Source organism: Bombina bombina, chromosome 9, assembly GCF_027579735.1.
Source record: "Bombina bombina isolate aBomBom1 chromosome 9, aBomBom1.pri, whole genome shotgun sequence".
Lineage (NCBI taxonomy): Eukaryota > Metazoa > Chordata > Amphibia > Anura > Bombinatoridae > Bombina > Bombina bombina.
Window position 1 is genome coordinate 88,277,498 of NC_069507.1, and position 19,456 is coordinate 88,296,953.

The 19,456-nt window shown below is 37.6% G+C and overlaps 1 protein-coding gene across 5 annotated transcripts in view; it reads right to left on the reverse strand.

Moving 5' to 3' along the window:
* Positions 1–19,456, reverse strand: part of ANK3 (ankyrin 3) — a 1,320,989-nt gene that overhangs the window by 149,669 nt on the left and 1,151,864 nt on the right. For all 5 annotated transcript variants that reach the window (XM_053692249.1, XM_053692250.1, XM_053692246.1 and 2 more), the window contains one exon: positions 18,880–18,986. In XM_053692249.1, the coding sequence (XP_053548224.1) occupies positions 18,880–18,986 (107 nt within the window). The remainder of the gene's footprint in view (positions 1–18,879; positions 18,987–19,456) is intronic.

Genomic DNA, 19,456 nt, shown 5'->3' on the forward strand with positions numbered 1-19,456 from the left:
AACCTAGCAGAACACATCTGGTTAACCAATGGGGGGAAAAAGGAACTAATAACCAGCTAGCTCCCAGTAGTGCCTTGCTGCTCTTGAGCATACTTTAGTATTCTTTTCAACAAAGTACACCAAGAAAACAAATTTGCAGTACAGCATAGTAGGTTCCTTTTTACATAATTGCATGCTAAACCCACACAAACATTAGATAAATGTTCTAAGACCTGCAATGTGACAATGCATGTTTAGATGATCTCATCTTTTTTTTAGCACCAGGGACAAAACGCATTCTTGAGGATACAGGTTATTATACCATCTTCACACAATATGTTTTTATTTATTTTTTGCATTGAAACAGCAGCTCAGTAGAAACCGAATCGCCACTGTCATTTTGTGGGAAATTAGGAACAGGCATGTGGCAGTGTTAAGCCTGTAAAGTATTCCATGTGCACTACAAGCCCTTAGGATTGGAAAATTCTTAATTTTCAGACTAAAATCACAGGAATGGGGTTAAAAACATAATTTATGCTTACCTGATAAATTTATTTCTCTTGTAGTGTATCCAGTCCACGGATCATCCATTACTTATGGGATATTAACTCCTCCCCAACAGGAAGTGCAAGAGGATTCACCCAGCAGAGCTGCTATATAGCTCCTCCCCTAACTGCCATTACCAGTCATTCGACCGAAAACATGCAGAGAAAGGAAAACCATAGGGTGCAGTGGTGACTGTAGTTTAATGGAAAAATTACCTGCCTTAAAGTGACAGGGCGGGCCGTGGACTGGATACACTACAAGAGAAATAAATTTATCAGGTAAGCATAAATTATGTTTTCTCTTGTTAAGTGTATCCAGTCCACGGATCATCCATTACTTATGGGATACCAATACCAAAGCTAAAGTACACGGATGACGGGAGGGACAGGCAGGCTCTTTATACGGAAGGAACCACTGCCTGAAGAACCTTTCTCCCAAAAACAGCCTCCGAAGAAGCAAAAGTGTCAAATTTGTAAAATTTGGAAAAAGTATGAAGAGAAGACCAAGTTGCAGCCTTGCAAATCTGTTCAACAGAAGCCTCATTCTTAAAGGCCCAAGTGGAAGCCACAGCTCTAGTAGAATGTGCTGTAATTATTTCAGGAGGCTGCTGTCCAGCAGTCTCATAGGCTAACCGTATTATGCTACGAAGCCAAAAGGAGAGAGAGGTAGCCGAAGCTTTTTGACCTCTCCTCTGACCAGAATAAACGACAAACAGGGAAGACGTTTGTCGAAAATCCTTAGTTGCCTGTAGATAAAATTTCAGGGCACGGACTACATCTAGATTGTGTAGCAGACGTTCCTTTTTCGAAGAAGGATTAGGACACAAAGATGGAACCACAATCTCTTGATTGATATTCCTGTTAGTGACCACCTTAGGTATGAACCCAGGTTTAGTACGCAGAACTACCTTGTCTGAATGAAAAATCAGATAAGGAGAATCACAATGTAAGGCAGATAACTCAGAGACTCTTCGAGCTGAGGAAATCGCCATTAAAAACAGAACTTTCCAAGATAACAACTTGATATCAATGGAATGAAGGGGTTCAAACGGAACCCCTTGTAAAACATTAAGAACTAAGTTCAAACTCCATGGTGGAGCAACAGTTTTAAACACAGGCTTGATCCTAGCTAAAGCCTGACAAAAAGCTTGAACGTCCGGAACTTCTGACAGACGTTTGTGTAAAAGAATGGACAGAGCTGAAATCTGTCCCTTTAAGGAACTAGCGGATAAACCCTTTTCTAAACCTTCTTGTAGAAAAGACAATATCCTCGGAATCCTAACCTTACTCCATGAGTAACTCTTGGATTCGCACCAATATAAGTATTTGCGCCATATCTTATGGTAAATCTTTCTGGTAACAGGCTTCCTAGCCTGTATTAAGGTATCAATAACTGACTCAGAAAAACCACGTTTTGATAAAATCAAGCGTTCAATTTCCAAGCAGTCAGCTTCAGAGAAATTAGATTTTGATGTTTGAAGGGACCCTGGATCAGAAGGTCCTGTTTCAGAGGTAGCGACCAAGGTGGACAGGATGACATGTCCACTAGATCTGCATACCAAGTCCTGCGTGGCCATGCAGGCGCTATTAGAATCACTGATGCTCTCTCCTGTTTGATTCTGGCAATCAATTGAGGAAGCATCGGGAAGGGTGGAAACACATAAGCCATCCCGAAGGTCCAAGGTGCTGTCAAAGCATCTATCAGAACCGCTCCCGGATCCCTGGATCTGGACCCGTAACGAGGAAGCTTGGCGTTCTGTCGAGACGCCATGAGATCTATCTCTGGTTTGCCCCAACGTCGAAGTATTTGGGCAAAGACCTCCGGATGAAGTTCCCACTCCCCGGATGAAAAGTCTGACGACTTAAGAAATCCGCCTCCCAGTTCTCCACTCCCGGGATGTGGATTGCTGACAGGTGGCAAGAGTGAGACTCTGCCCAGCGAATTATCTTTGATACTTCCATCATTGCTAGGGAGCTTCTTGTCCCTCCCTGATGGTTGATGTAAGCTACAGTCGTGATGTTGTCCGACTGAAACCTGATGAACCCCCGAGTTGTTAACTGGGGCCAAGCCAGAAGGGCATTGAGAACTGCTCTCAATTCCAGAATGTTTATTGGTAGGAGACTCTCCTCCTGATTCCATTGTCCCTGAGCCTTCAGAGAATTCCAGACAGCGCCCCAACCTAGTAGGCTGGCGTCTGTTGTTACAATTGTCCAGTCCGGCCTGCTGAATGGCATCCCCCTGGACAGATGTGGCCGAGAAAGCCACCATAGAAGAGAATTTCTGGTCTCTTGATCCAGATTCAGAGTAGGGGACAAGTCTGAGTAATCCCCATTCCACTGACTTAGCATGCACAATTGCAGCGGTCTGAGATGTAGGCGTGCAAAGGGTACTATGTCCATTGCTGCTACCATTAAGCCGATCACCTCCATGCATTGAGCTACTGACGGGTGTTGAATGGAATGAAGGACACGGCATGCATTTTGAAGCTTTGTTAACCTGTCTTCTGTCAGGTAAATCTTCATTTCTACAGAATCTATAAGAGTCCCCAAGAAGGGAACTCTTGTGAGTGGAAAGAGAGAACTATTCTTTTTGTTCACCTTCCATCCATGCGACCTTAGAAATGCCAGTACTAACTCTGTATGAGACTTGGCAGTTTGAAAGCTTGAAGCTTGTATCAGAATGTCGTCTAGGTACGGAGCTACCGCAATTCCTCGCGGTCTTAGTACCGCCAGAAGAGCACCCAGAACCTTTGTGAAGATTCTCGGAGCCGTAGCCAATCCGAATGGAAGAGCTACAAACTGGTAATGCCTGTCTAGAAAGGCAAACCTTAGATACCGGTAATGATCTTTGTGAATCGGTATGTGAAGGTAAGCATCCTTTAAATCCACTGTGGTCATGTACTGACCCTTTTGGATCATGGGTAAAATTGTCCGAATAGTCTCCATTTTGAACGATGGAACTCTTAGGAATTTGTTTAGGATCTTTAAATCCAGGATTGGCCTGAAAGTTCCCTCTTTTTTGGGAACCACAAACAGATTTGAGTAAAACCCTTGTCCCTGTTCCGACCGTGGAACTGGATGGATTACTCCCATTAATAAAAGCTCTTGTACGCAGCGTAGAAACGCCTCTTTCTTTATTTGGTTTGTTGACAACCTTGACAGATGAAATCTCTCTCTTGGGGGAGAGTATTTGAAGTCCAGAAGGTATCCCTGAGATATTATCTCTAGCGCCCAGGGATCCTGGACATCTCTTGCCCAAGCCTGGGCGAAGAGAGAAAGTCTGCCCCCCACTAGATCCGTTCCCGGATCGGGGGCCCTCAATTCATGCTGTTTTAGGGGCAGCAGCAGGTTTCCTGGCCTGCTTGCCCTTGTTCCAGGACTGGTTAGGTCTCCAGCCTTGTCTGTAGCGAGCAACAGATCCTTCTTGTTTTGGAGCAGAGGAAGTTGATGCTGCTCCTGCTTTGAAATTCCGAAAGGAACGAAAATTAGATTGTCTAGCCTTAGGTTTGGCTCTGTCTTGAGGCAGGGCATGGCCTTTACCTCCTGTAATGTCAGCGATAATTTCTTTCAATCCGGGCCCGAATAAGGTCTGCCCTTTGAAAGGTATATTAAGTAATTTAGACTTAGAAGTAACGTCAGCTGACCAGGATTTTAGCCACAGTGCTCTGCGCGCCTGAATGGCGAATCCGGAATTCTTAGCCATAAGCTTAGTTAAATGTACTACGGCATCTGAAATAAATGAGTTAGCTAACTTAAGAGCTTTAAGCCTGTGTGTAATCTCATCTAATGGAGCTGATTCAAGTGTCCCTTCCAGAGACTCAAACCAAAATGCTGCTGCAGCCGTGACAGGCGCAATGCATGCAAGGGGTTGCAATATAAAACCTTGTTGAACAAACATTTTCTTAAGGTAACCCTCTAACTTTTTATCCATTGGATCTGAAAAGGCACAGCTATCCTCCACCGGGATAGTGGTACGCTTAGCTAAAGTAGAAACTGCTCCCTCCACCTTAGGGATCGTTTGCCATAAGTCCCGTGTGGTGGTGTCTATTGGAAACATCTTTCTAAATATCGGAGGGGGTGAGAACGGCACACCGGGTCTATCCCACTCCTTAGTAACAATTTCAGTAAGTCTCTTAGGTATAGGAAAAACGTCAGTACTCGACGGTACCGCAAAATATTTATCCAACCTACACATTTTTTCTGGTATTGCAACTGTGTTACAATCATTCAGAGCTGCTAACACCTCCCCTAGTAATACACGGAGGTTTTCCAGCTTAAATTTAAAATTTGAAATATCTGAATCCAATCTGTTTGGATCAGAACCGTCAGCCGCAGAATGAAGCTCTCCGTCCTCATGTTCTGCAAGTTGTGACGCAGTATCTGACATGGCCCTAACATTATCAGCGCACTCTGTTCTCACCCCAGAGTGATCACGCTTACCTCTTAGTTCTGGTAATTTAGCCAAAACTTCAGTTATAACAATAGCCATATCCTGTAATGTGATTTGTAATGGCCGCCCAGATGTACTCGGCGCCACAATATCACGCACCCCCCGAGCGGGAGATGCAGGTACTGACACTTGAGGCGAGTTAGTCGGCATAAATCTCCCCTCGTTGTTTGGTGAAATGTGTTCAATTTGTACAGATTGACTTTTATTTAAAGTAGCATCAATACAGTTAGTACATAAATTTCTATTGGGCTCCACTTTGGCATTAGCACATATAGCACAGATGTCTTCCTCTGAATCAGACATGTTTAACACACTAGCAAATAAACTAGCAACTTGGAAATACTTTTCAAGTAATTTACTATAATATGAAAACGTACTGTGCCTATAAGAAGCACAGAAAGAGTTATGACAGTTGAAAGTTAATAAACTGAAAGGTTATAGCATCAAATCTTTGTAAAAAACACAATTTTAGCAAAGGCTTGTTCCCATTAGCGAAGGATAACTAACCCTGATAGCAGAAAAAAAAGTTACAGAAATAAACGTTTTTTATCACAGTCAACTACAATCTCACAGCTCTGCTGTGAATGATTACCTCCCTCAAAACAAGTTTTGAAGACCCCTGAGTTCTGTAGAGATGAACCGGATCATGCAGGAAATACAATGAGCTTCTGACTGAATTTTTTGACCTCCCCCTCACACACAACAGTGAGAGAGATCAGTAAACTGTCATAAATTAAATAAAACAACTGCCAAGTGGAAAAAATAATGCCCAAAACATTTTATTCACCCAGTACCTCAGAAAATGAAACGATTTTACATGCCAGCAAAAAACGTTTAACATAAATTAAGTGTTATTAAAGAGCCTGTTGCCAGTCCCTGCAAATTAGGCTAAAGTCTTATGCACACAGTATAATTCCAGTGAAGTGCCATTCCCCAGAATACTGAAGTGTAAAATATACATACATGACAGCCTGATACCAGTTGCTGCTACTGCATTTAAGGCTGAGTTTACATTATATCGGTATGGCAGAATTTTCTCATCAATTCCATTGTCAGAAAATAATAAGCTGCTACATACCTCTTTGCAGATTAATCTGCCCGCTGTCCCCTGATCTGAAGTTTACCTCTCCTCAGATGGCCGAGAAACAGCAATATGATCTTAACTACGCCGGCTAAAATCATAGTAAAAACTCAGGTAGATTCTTCTTCAAATTCTACCAGAGAAGGAATAACACACTCCGGTGCTATTATAAAATAACAAACTTTTGATTGAAGGTATAAAACTAAATATAATCACCATAGTCCTCTCACACATCCTATCTAGTCGTTGGGTGCAAGAGAATGACTGGTAATGGCAGTTAGGGGAGGAGCTATATAGCAGCTCTGCTGGGTGAATCCTCTTGCACTTCCTGTTGGGGAGGAGTTAATATCCCATAAGTAATGGATGATCCGTGGACTGGATACACTTAACAAGAGAAATAAATAAAATTAAAGGGACAGTCAACACCTAAATTGTTATTTTTTTAAAAAAGATAGATAACACCTTTACTACTACCCATTCCCCAGGTTTGCACAACCAACATTGCTATATTAATATACTTTATAACCTTTAAACCTCTAAATTTCTGCCTGTTTCTAAGCCACTACAGACAGCCTCTTGTAACATTTTTTATTTGCTTTTCACAACAGGAGACTGCTCGTTCACGTGAGCCATATAGATAACATTGTGCTCACGTCCATGAGTTCAGGCAGACACTGCAATAATTGGATAAAATGCAAATCAATAGATAATAAACAAAAAGTCATGTGATCAGGGGGCTGTCAGAAAAGACTTAGATACAAGGTAATCACAGAGGTACAAAGTATATTAAAGGGACACTGAACCCAAATTTTTTATTTCATGATTCAGATAGAGCATGCAATTTTAAGCAATTTTCTAATTTACTCCTATTATCAATTTTTCTTTGTTTTCTTGCTATCTTTATTTGAAAAAGAAGGCATCTAAGCTAAGGAGCCAGCAAATTGTTTGTTCAGAACCATGGACAGCACTGGTATATTGGTGCTTAGGGATGGGCGAATGTGTAAATTTCCGAATTTGAATGTTAGAACGAATGTTATTACTGAAATTCGAATTATAAATCCGAATGTTGATAAGAACGAATATACTTAAAAATTCTATAATCGAATGCTATTTACAGTTTTCGAATGTCACTTTCGAATTCGAATGTTTATAATTATATCAAATGTCCACATTCGAAATTTCAAATTTAACATTCTATTTAACAAATACTATTCAGAAGTTCAATAGTTCATGTGGTAGGGCGGGAATCTAGTAAATTGATACAAAATAGATACAAATATATAATTTCGAATGTTTCTATATAGAATATTGCATAATTCGAATATTACATTTAAAGAAAGCATTAGAAATACTATTACAAATATAAATTAGAATTTTTCTAAACTAAGATTATCAAATGTAATCGTAAAATTTGAAATTGAACATTCAAAAATCGAATGTTAGAATGTTATGTAAATATTCTAAATTCGATTTGAACGAACGTGTTAAAATTTGTTTCATTTTTCGAATGTTGCGAAACATTCGCCCATCCCTATTGGTGCTGTCCAATCAGCAAGGACAACCAAGTTTGTTCACCAAAAATGGGCCGGCATCTAAACTTACATTCTTGCTTTTCAAATAAACATACCAAGAGAATGAAGAAAATTTGATAATAGGAGTAAATTAGAAAGTTGTTTAAAATTGCATGCTCTATCTGAATCACAAAAGAAAAAAATTGGGTTCAGTGTCCCTTTAATATAAGTGTGTTGGTTATGCAAAACTGGGTAATGGGTAATAAAAGGGATTATCTATCTTTTTAAACAATAAACATTTTTTTAACTGTCCCTGTAAGTTGCAAAGTTATTTTACTACTCAAAATTAAAAAGTACAATTAAATACAGTAGAATCACATAAACAACAACAACAAAAACTATTGTATGTGTGTTCTGCATGCACCTTAAGATAACTTTGTTTTGAGCACAACTGCACGCATTCAAACATTTTTTTTTAATTTTTTTTAGTTTTCAATGCCTTTAATTCTGGGACATTTTTAGGTATTCATTTTTACAATTAGTAATTTATTAAACAAAAAAAAAGGTTTAATAAAATGCTTTAATCATTTTTGAGTAAAGTACCATAGATACTCGAGCATAACGCGAGATTTTTGTGACAAACAACAAGATACAAATATTTGAGACATTTCATTTAATCTGATGTGCACTAAACATGTCCCACACCAGTAATGCTCTCTTGCGGCGCAGACTATCTTTATTTATATTTTGTCTCTAAGCAACATGGGGTGCACTTCCGGTCTACCACTACTCATACTTTCTGCTGCTTGTCAGAACACAGTGGGCACGTATACGCGCCCCTGTATGCCTCAGATCGTCTGTGGCTGGACGAAATTACCCACAGGTAATCACCATTGCACACGAGTGCAATTTTGCGCTTGCGTGCAATCCTGCCCCCTGCCCGCGCACAGCCAATGCGGGCAGGAGCTGTCAATCTCCTCGGTCGGAGAGGTTAAGGAAGTGGCGGTCTGGTGACCACTGCTTGATAAATTACGGCAAGCAAGTGCTTGTGAGAACCGTAGAGCTTTCGTAAATCGAGCCCAGTGTGTCAGGCTGGGGGTGCACTCTTGCAGACAACATGGTCCGGAGTTTTGACAGCTCACCACAAGTGCTGTACTTCCCATATCACTAAATTGGTGAAAGGGGGCGAGTACCCCCAAATATTATATTTCATTGTTTTATTCAAACTCAGACTTAGTTTGACTCATATAGCTGAGGTGTCCACACACTGCTGAGGGCTATTTATACACATATGCACTGATATGGAAATGTTTGTTATTACTCAGTACTCAATTACTATAGCTTTGTATTATTTTATATTGCTCCTCGCGTTATATTCGCGTCTTGAACTTTTCTCCATTTCCATAATAAATTTCTATCTTTCGCGTTATACTCAAGTATCTATGGTAGACCTTACATGGACACTCTAGGGTAAAAATAAAATGCTTTATTTTGCAATAACATTTTATTTTTCCTTTTACTATGTGTTTAATCTCTGTACCACTCCAGATAAGGCTACAGTTTGTGATCAAATTAGGAGCATCTAGAGCAAAATATTGGTGTTCCTGGAGTGCTAGTTTGACTGTAGTAAATTAAAGGGAAATAAAATGCTCTATTTCGCTACAACATTTTATTTTTTCTATAAATCCCTTCCCATTACTATGTGTTTAATCTCTGTGCCACTTCAGATAAGGTACATTTGAGCAAATTAGGAACAGGCATACGTGCGTATGCATCAATTACTGGATGTATCCTAATCTAGAGCTAAATGGGGATTTTCCTGGTCTGCTAGTTTGATTGTAGAAAATAAAATGGAATTTGATTACAAATATTTTTTTAAACTGGATTGTCATATTAAAGGGACATTGTATTATAAATGTTTATTCTCTTTAAATGGACACTGAACCCAATTTTTTTTTTTTTTTTGTGATTCAAATAGAGCATGCCAATTTTAAGCAACTTTCTAATTTACTCCTATTATCAGTTTTTCTTTGTTCTCTTGCTATCTTTATTTGAAAAAAGGCATCTAAGCTATTTTTTGGTTCAGTACTCTGGACAGCACTTTTTTATTGGTGGATGAATTTATCCACCAATCAGCAAGAAATAAATAACAAGAGAATTAAGAAAATTTGATGATAGGAGTAAACTAGAAAGTTGCTTAAAATTGCATGAATTACAATTGAATTACAAAGAAAAAATGTGTTCAGTGTCCCTTTAATGTGCTCCAAATGATTCTTGGGGTGCATTACATTGTTTACAAATAGCTCCTTTACCTTTTGCCTGTTGAAACTTCCTCTTATACTGAAAATTGTAATACCGTAGTACTGGTTTCAGAAAAGCTGTGAAATCATGTGGCAGTACCAGAGATCAACCTCTCAGAGGGTTGTGTGAAAGAGACAGCCCATTTGAAAGGGTGTTCCTGCAGCTGCTTTGAATACAACTAACTCTTATTGGCTGCTTGTCTGAGTACACTATCCCTTTAACTATAGATTGGTTATTTAAGAATAGCCTCTCTAGCTTCATAAGTTCCTATGTTCTTTGTAGCAGAGTCACTAAAACTCTGTTATTTGTATTCTTCAGCAAATCAGACGCAAAGAACCGGTGAAGCTGGAGTGACCTCCTTGTGAATTTTGTCCACTATTTGATGAACTTGCACAAACGCCTAATCGAGCCGTTTAAAAACAATACACTATGGGCCATATTACAAGTGGAGGACGCGATAAGCAAGATCGCAGGACCGCAGTAACATTATCGTGCAAATTGATATTACAAATCAATGGTAAATCTCATTTACCAGAGAAGGGTTAGCACAGATGACATTGCTCTAGTGCAACCTATTCAATAGAGATCGCAAGCGCACACTAAATAGCACTCATATTACAAGTTGAAAGTTATAGGTTTCGTTCGAGCAAAAGCTAAACTGCACTAGAATTTTTAGTGGGAACTGAATTAATTTAAGGGTTAAATTAAATGTTTCACAGAACACATAAAAACATATTAAAATAAACTATTACACTCATATATACACTTTTTTTTCCTAATTTTAACATTGTTAAAAAGGATTTAAAAGGGTTAAATAGGGATATGGCAATTGGCAAAGTGTTTGACTGGAAAGGGCTCCAATGTATGTATGTGTATATACATATATATGTGTGTGTGTGTGTGTGTGTGTGTGTGTGTGTGTGTGTGTGTGTGTGTGTGTGTGTGTGTGTGTCTAAATATGCATATGTGTGCATGTATAAATTTGTATATATGTGTATAATTGTGTACAGGGAGTGCAGAATTATTAGGCAAGTTGTATTTTTGAGGATTAAATTTATTATTGAACAACAACCATGTTCTCAATGAACCCAAAAAACTCATTAATATCAAAGCTGAATAGTTTTGGAAGTAGTTTTTAGTTTGTTTTTAGTTATTGCTATTTTAGGGGGATATCTGTATGTGCAGGTGACTATTACTGTGCATAATTATTAGGCAACTTAACAAAAAACAAATATATACCCATTTCAATTATTTATTTTTACCAGTGAAACCAATATAACATCTCAACATTCACAAATATACATTTCTGACATTCAAAAACAAAACAAAAACAAATCAGTGACCAATATAGCCACCTTTCTTTGCAAGGACACTCAAAAGCCTGCCATCCATGGATTCTGTCAGTGTTTTGATCTGTTCACCATCAACATTGCGTGCAGCAGCAACCACAGCCTCCCAGACACTGTTCAGAGAGGTGTACCGTTTTCCCTCCTTGTAAATCTCACATTTGATGATGGACCACAGGTTCTCAATGGGGTTCAGATCAGGTGAACAAGGAGGCCATGTCATTAGATTTTCTTCTTTTATACCCTTTCTTGCCAGCCACGCTGTGGAATACTTGGACGCGTGTGATGGAGCATTGTCCTGCATGAAAATCATGTTTTTCTTGAAGGATGCAGACTTCTTCCTGTACCACTGCTTGAAGAAGGTGTCTTCCAGAAACTGGCAGTAGGACTGGGAGTTGAGCTTGACTCCATCCTCAACCGAAAAGGCCCCACAAGCTCATCTTTGATGATACCAGCCCAAACCATAACTCCACCTCCACCTTGCTGGCGTCTGAGTTGGACTGGAGCTCTCTGCCCTTTACCAATCCAGCCACGGGCCCATCCATCTGGCCCATCAAGACTCACTCTCATTTCATCAGTCCATAAAACCTTAGAAAAATCAGTCTTGAGATATTTCTTGGCCCAGTCTTGACGTTTCAGCTTGTGTCTTGTTCAGTGGTGGTCGTCTTTCAGCCTTTCTTACCTTGGCGATGTCTCTGAGTATTGCACACCTTGTGCTTTTGGGCACTCCAGTGATGTTGCAGCTCTGAAATATGGCCAAACTGGTGGCAAGTGGCATCTTGGCAGCTGCACGCTTGACTTTTCTCAGTTCATGGGCAGTTATTTTGCGCCTTGGTTTTCCCACACGCTTCTTGCGACCCTGTTGACTATTTTGAATGAAACGCTTGATTGTTCGATGATCACGCTTCAGAAGCTTTGCAATTTTAAGAGTGCTGCATCCCTCTGCAAGATATCTCACTATTTTTGACTTTTCTGAGCCTGTCAAGTCCTTCTTTTGACCCATTTTGCCAAAGGAAAGGAAGTTGCCTAATAATTATGCACACCTGATATAGGGTATTGATGTCATTAGACCACACCCCTTCTCATTACAGAGATGCACATCACCTAATATGCTTAATTGGTAGTAGGCTTTCGAGCCTATACAGCTTGGAGTAAGACAACATGCATAAAGAGGATGATGTGGTCAAAATACTCATTTGCCTAATAATTCTGCACTCCCTGTATTTATGTGTTATATGTACACATACATATACACACATATAGACATATATACACAAATACAGGGACATCACAAGTACTCCACAGCGTGGCTGGCAAGAAAGGGTATAAAAGAAGAAAATCTAATGACATGGCCTCCTTGTTCACCTGATCTGAACCCCATTGAGAACCTGTGGTCCATCATCAAATGTGAGATTTACAAGGAGGGAAAACAGTACACCTCTCTGAACAGTGTCTGGGAGGCTGTGGTTGCTGCTTCACGCAATGTTGATGGTGATCAGATCAAAACACTGACAGAATCCATGGATGGCAGGCTTTTGAGTGTCCTTGCAAAGAAAGGTGGCTATATTGGTCACTGATTTGTTTTTGTTTTGTTTTTGAATGTCAGAAATGTATATTTGTGAATGTTGAGATGTTATATTGGTTTCACTGGTAAAAATAAATAATTGAAATGGGTATATATTTGTTTTTTGTTAAGTTGCCTAATAATTATGCACAGTAATAGTCACCTGCACACACAGATATCCCCCTAAAATAGCTATAACTAAAAACAAACTAAAAACTACTTCCAAAACTATTCAGCTTTGATATTAATGAGTTTTTTGGGTTAATTGAGAACATGGTTGTTGTTCAATAATAAAATTAATCCTCAAAAATACTACTTGCCTAATAATTCTGCACTCCCTGTATACATACACACTTTTGAGCCCTTCCCAGTCAAATACATATGCAATAATATGCAATATCATTTTTAACATGTTTTAATTCATCGTGAATAGAAATACTTGTTATATATGTTCTTCACTTAAAAGAAAATTTTATTTTTTAAATTGATAATTATAACACACACACATATATATATATATATATATATATATATATATATATATATATATATATATATATATATATATATATATATACACACACACATACATACATACATAAATATATATATATTTGTATATATTCATATAGATATATATAGGTATAGATATATTCCTAAAACACCTTCGGCTTTGAGCAGTTTATCTAGCACAGTGTTGGGTAAGCGTGTGAACGATAACTAATAAGACTTTATGTAGCACGCCCCATAGAATTCTATGGAAAGGAAGGGAACAGTACTTCCAGGTAAGAACTTACTCAATTATTCAATGCTGTAGCGGTGCTGGAACTTTTTGGCTACTAACTGAGTCAAGTACTATAGGCTGTATAATCACTAACAAAGTATGGCACCACCACTAGTTTCTATTGTCACTCAAAATGCTAAGGGGCTGAACTCCCCTACTAAACGCTCCGTGTCCCTGGCGTGGTTCAAGAAATTAAAAGCAGATATAGTATTTGTGCAGGAGACCCACTTCCCAAGAGACTCCCCCCCCCCCTTGTTCCCTAGTAAAGACTATCCAGTTGGATATTTTGCCCATAATACCAGAAAGGTGGGAGGTGTTGGGATTTTAATTCACAGAAATATACCATTCCAGTTGCACGAAACCACAACTGACCCCGGGGGTAGATGGATAATAGTGACAGGCCTCCTCCATAACCGACCACTGACACTGACCAATGTTTATGTCCCCAACACCAAGCAAACCAAATTTTTACAAACACTAAAACAACAAATATTCTCACATCAGAAAGGTCCCCTGGTCTTAGTGGGAGACTTTAATTTGGCGTTTGATCCTACACTGGACTGCTTAACCGGCCGAAGCAGTGTCCCTTCTAAAACACTAACAGACACAACATCCCTTATTCAAAGTCTGGCTCTGCTAGACACGTGGAGATTAAAACATCCCTCTCAACATGATTACACCTTTTATTCAAATCTGCATAAAAACTACTCTCGAATAGATTACGTATTAATAGATCAACGTATATATAATCATGTTAGAGACGCAGAAATTATCCCAACTAGTTGGTCAGACCATGCACTGGTGTCGCCTTGATTGACCAGATGCTCCTTTGACCCCTTTGTTTGGAGGTTAGATGAATCCTTATTAAAAAATAATACACACTCCAAGCACTTAGCTGAATCCATCGAGGAGTATTTTCGGATTAATGACACAGCAGATATTTCCCCCCACACCCTTTGGGAAGCGCATAAAACTGTCCTGCGCGGAGAACTTATCAAACATAAAGCTACACGTAGGAAACAATACAGAACACAATATATGAATATCTTGCATTCTATACACACACTAGACTAGAGAATCAACATCAGGGAGCCCCCACTGATCCCTCTTTCTCTAACCTGGTGAGACAACGCAGAAACGAGCTCAATCGGTTGCTATATACAGAATTCTATGGAAAGGAGATAGCATGGCTGAGACTTTTTACTTTCAACTTGTAATACACTCCGGAGAAGCTAATTTTTTACTTTGAATGCAGTTAGTGCTAAAAAAATAAATAAAAAAAATAGCGTGCCACTTTTAATCTGGCCCTATATTAAATTTTGGTCATACCTGTGTTTCACATTCTTAACATAAAAATATCAATAAGCTAATACAACTTGTTATGTATATATTAATGCAAACTAGTTAAGACTTAGGTGCAGAATTAAAACATAAATAAATGTGTTAGTATAATTAATAAAAAGCAGCATAAAAACAAAACAGATCCGTGTTATTTGTCACCTTGCGTCATATTGCGGGAGTGGAGAATAATAGCTGTAAAATAATATAGAAAGCAACAAAAAAAAAAATTTGAAATGCAAGCAGTACATCAAAACATATAAATAAAATTTGAAAGCCAGAAGTTTGGTTACATGAACAAAAAAACAAAAACAAAAAAAAGTAATAATAATGCTTAGGTTTTATTATAAGATCCCTGTATATCTGATGCCAATTATATAATTGTAAACTTTAAATCCTACATTACAAGGACATCAAAAGTTAAAAAAGAAAATATATTTGAGCATGTTATTATTGAACTATTTCTTGTATATAACTATGTGTTTACCCCCCCTCTCTCAAGGAGGTTAAACACATAGGTAAATTCAACTCCAGAGCAGCAATGCACTACTACGAGCTAGCTGAACATATTTAGTGAGCCAGTGACAAGATACAAATGTGTGTAGCCATCAATTACCAGCTAGCTCCCAGTAGTTTAGGATATGCACATATCCAAGAGAACTAAATGTGAATGTCTTAAAATGACACATTCTATCTCAAATATCAAAGTTTCATATTTTCACATCCTTTAAAGACTGTATTTATCAATTACAATTCCATACAATTCTGAAAGGTCTACCACTTAGTGCACATACATCTTACGTTGATGTTTTACAATGTATGTGCAATTAATGCCGCTGCATGGAGGATGCATTTTAGCTATGCCTTTTTCAGCATTGGCATCACCTCTAGAGATTTTCTGGCATCCGCTTTTCGTACACCACTCTCAAATAGAAGATTGTAGCACTGATATCACTGCTAAACTAAGTGCACACTTTTGCAAGGTAAGAATCTCTCTATTCAGTATGATGCAGTCAAGGTTACATTACAGCGATGCACTTGTATTTACATGGGAGCATACTTAAAGGGTCGTTAAACAGCTGGGTAAAACCGCAATATCATGGTTACTACTGACTATACTTTTTTGTTTTTTTCCTTTGTGTCTGCAGCTCTTTATAAAGCCTCTTATTTTAACCCCTTATTTACAAATGCCGATTAGTGAAGCTCTGTATCTTCACACTGGGTGCCGCCATTTTGAAGTTAAGGTATTCTCACACCTTAAAGGGACACTGAACCCAAATTTTTTCTTTTGTAATTCAGATAGAGCATGAAATGTTAAGTAAGTTTCTAATTTACTCCTATTATCAAATGTTCTTTATTCTCTTGGTATCTTTATTTGAAATGCAAGAATGTAAGTTTAGATGCCGGCCCATTTTTGGTGAACAAACTAGGTTGTCCTTGCTGATTGGTGGATAAATTCATCCACCAATCAAAAACTGCTGTCCAGAGTCCTGAACCAAGAAAAAAAGCTTAGGTGCCTTCTTTTTCATATAAAGATAGCAAGAGAACGAAGAAAATTGATAATAGGAGTAAATTAGAAAGTTACTTAAAATTGCATGCTCTATCTGAATCACGAAAGAAAATTTTTGGGTTCAGTGTCCCTTTAAGGCAAAATTGAGGATGTTGTCTTTTTCAATAGGCGTATTATAAATTTCAGTTTAGTTCAGTTTAGAATGAGGTGCATATTTTTTTGCAGTGCATTGCTCTATATTATTTTTGAGGACTTATTTTATAATTAGTTATGTAACTAAACTGTGTAAAAAAACGTAAAAAAATTAAAACATCTGCTCTGTATTGTGTGAGCTAAACAGAATTACAAAGTACAGAAGTCAAAAAGCCAGCAACATTACTGATCTGTGAAATTGCACTGCATCTGTTACCAGGTACAATATCGTTTTTACTCCAAGATGGCGGCATCCAATATGAAAAGGCAGAGCTTCACCAGCCGGCACAAAAGGAAAACCAATAGCATGGTAAGTAGTAATTCTGCTATTGTAGTTGTACCCAACAGCTTAATGTCCCTTTAAGGTGCAAACCAATCACGGAGCATAAATCTCTGATAAGAGTACAAACAAAACACTTCTGGTAATCTGCCCTTATTCTATACCAGTGTTCTCCACAGAAAATGTTGCCAGCTGGGTGGCATTATAAAAGTAGCTGGGTGGCATTTTAAAGTAGCTGGGTGGCATTATAAACTAGCCGAGTGGCAGTATGAAGTAGCCAGGTGGGGGCAGTGTAATATTTTCTATTATATCATTTGTTGCTATCCAAAGCACAGATTAATTGCATAATTAAACAAATGTATTTAATGCTAATCTGTGCAATAAAATGTTTACATTTTAATATTAGATCATTTTAGCTTAAAGGGACACTTAACCCAATTTTTTTATTTTGTGATTCAGATAGAGCATTGAATTTTAAGCAACTTTCTAATTTACTCATATTATCAATTTTTCTTCGTTCTCTTGCTATCTTTATTTGAAAAAGAAGGCATCTAAGCTAAGGACACTGCCAATTTGTAGTTCAGAACCATGGACAGCACTTGTTTATTGGTGCTGTCCAATCAGCAAGGACAACCCAGGTTGTTCACAAAAAATGGGCCGGCATCTAAGCTTGCATTCTTGCTTTTCAAATAAAAATACCAAGAGAATGAAGAAAATTTGATAATAGGAGTAAATTAGAAAGTTGCTTAAAATTGCATGCTCTATCTGAATTACAAAAGAAAAAAATTGGGTTCAGTGTCCCTTTAATATTGGCTAAAATGTTAGCCGGGTGGTCAGTGAAATCAATCAGTTGGTGCCCCCATTAAAAAAGTCCTGGGGAAAACACTATATATATTAATGAGAAAATGAAATGGTATGTCCAACTGGATTAACAATTAAATATATCTATATTAATTAAATACTAAATTGTAGAAAGAGTAATCAGGTTGGCTAATGTTTCAAGCCTGAGTACTCATTCTACAAATAGTATTTAAATGTTTGACTATATATCAATATTAACTTGAAGTAGTTGCACATAATTAAACAAAAAAAAAATGTTTACAAAAAAGGAACAAGACAATAACATCCTTATTCCAGCACTAGCAAAATCAATAGCAGAAGACCAAAACAGCAATCACCTGCTGGAAGGGGGAGGGGGGAGGAGCTGTTGGATACTCTTTGATGTGGTTGAATAGTACTTTTTTGCATTTTCTATTATACAATGTAGTTGGGGGTTTTTCTATTCATAGAATTTGTCTTCTATATAGATCACTCTAATTTACACTAAAATGCCTTATATGGCACTCAAGCTCCAGATTTGGACAATGCCAAAACTTTGCTAACACAGGAATTAAATACAGTATGCTTATTTAATGAATACATGCTAATATAAAGAAAATTAAAAAGTGAGTGAACAATTTTCTTTAGAAAAGAAGAAATATGCTCTAAACAATGCAAAGATTAAATTAATTTAACTATGGACATATTTAGTATAGTTGTCAACTAAGAAATGTTTTATAAAAAAAATGTCAGACAGGCTTGCAGCTTTGAACTTTATATTTTATATTTACTTGGGGAAAATGTGAAAGAAAATGTATTATTAGTTATACTGTACAAGTAAAATACAAAAGAAAATGTTATTTGTGTGTGTGTGACAGTTTGGAAGTATATTTATTTAGTAAAACGAAAACTGTAAAAATTATTTTATTTCTGTTAAAATGGGACTTTCCTTTTGCAGTTAAAGTGATGTATTAAAGTTGATGCATAGCATTCATGTCCCTTTAAATAGACAGTTGGTTTTTTTTTAACCTGGCAAACAATCTGCTTTTCTACAACTGATGTAATCTTATATAAACTTTAAACTTGTCTGTGGACATAATATGCCATTAAAACTCCCATTTTTTTTCCATACAACATATATTCCACTTACATCATAAATGGATACTTTGAGTTGCTTACCCAGAATGCACAGGACTTGAAACAAGATTTACATTATCCATTGTATCCGCCGCCCAACTGTAGTGCCTCAGCGAGTCCGAATCAAACTCTCTTGTGGAGGAATGATGCTGAAATGAATAAAAATGACAGAATATTAATAAATGTAATTGAAAAAGAAAAGCTGATCTTTAGAACATTAGTTAAATAATCATTAAAATAAACTTGGGACAGTTTAAAGGGGCGCTATATATTGTGCAATTCAAACAATTTGTGTATGGAGGTAAATTAGTCATTTATAGACGAGCAAACAATTTCCAAACAAATAACATTCAAATTAATTTTGGCTCACATTTGTTCATTAACAAAACAAACAAGTGAATACAAAAGGTGTTCATTTTGCTTCTACAGTTAATAGATAGTGGAAACTAATGACCTAAATGAAGTAATTGTGAATTCATACATTAGTTTGTTTAGTCAATGTCAAAATTATACAAACAAAAAACAAATTTTTCCAAGTCTAAAAACTGTACCCAGTCTAAAAAGTGATTTCCAGCAGGACATTGTTACATTATTTTAATTTATAAGCGCCACCAAGTCA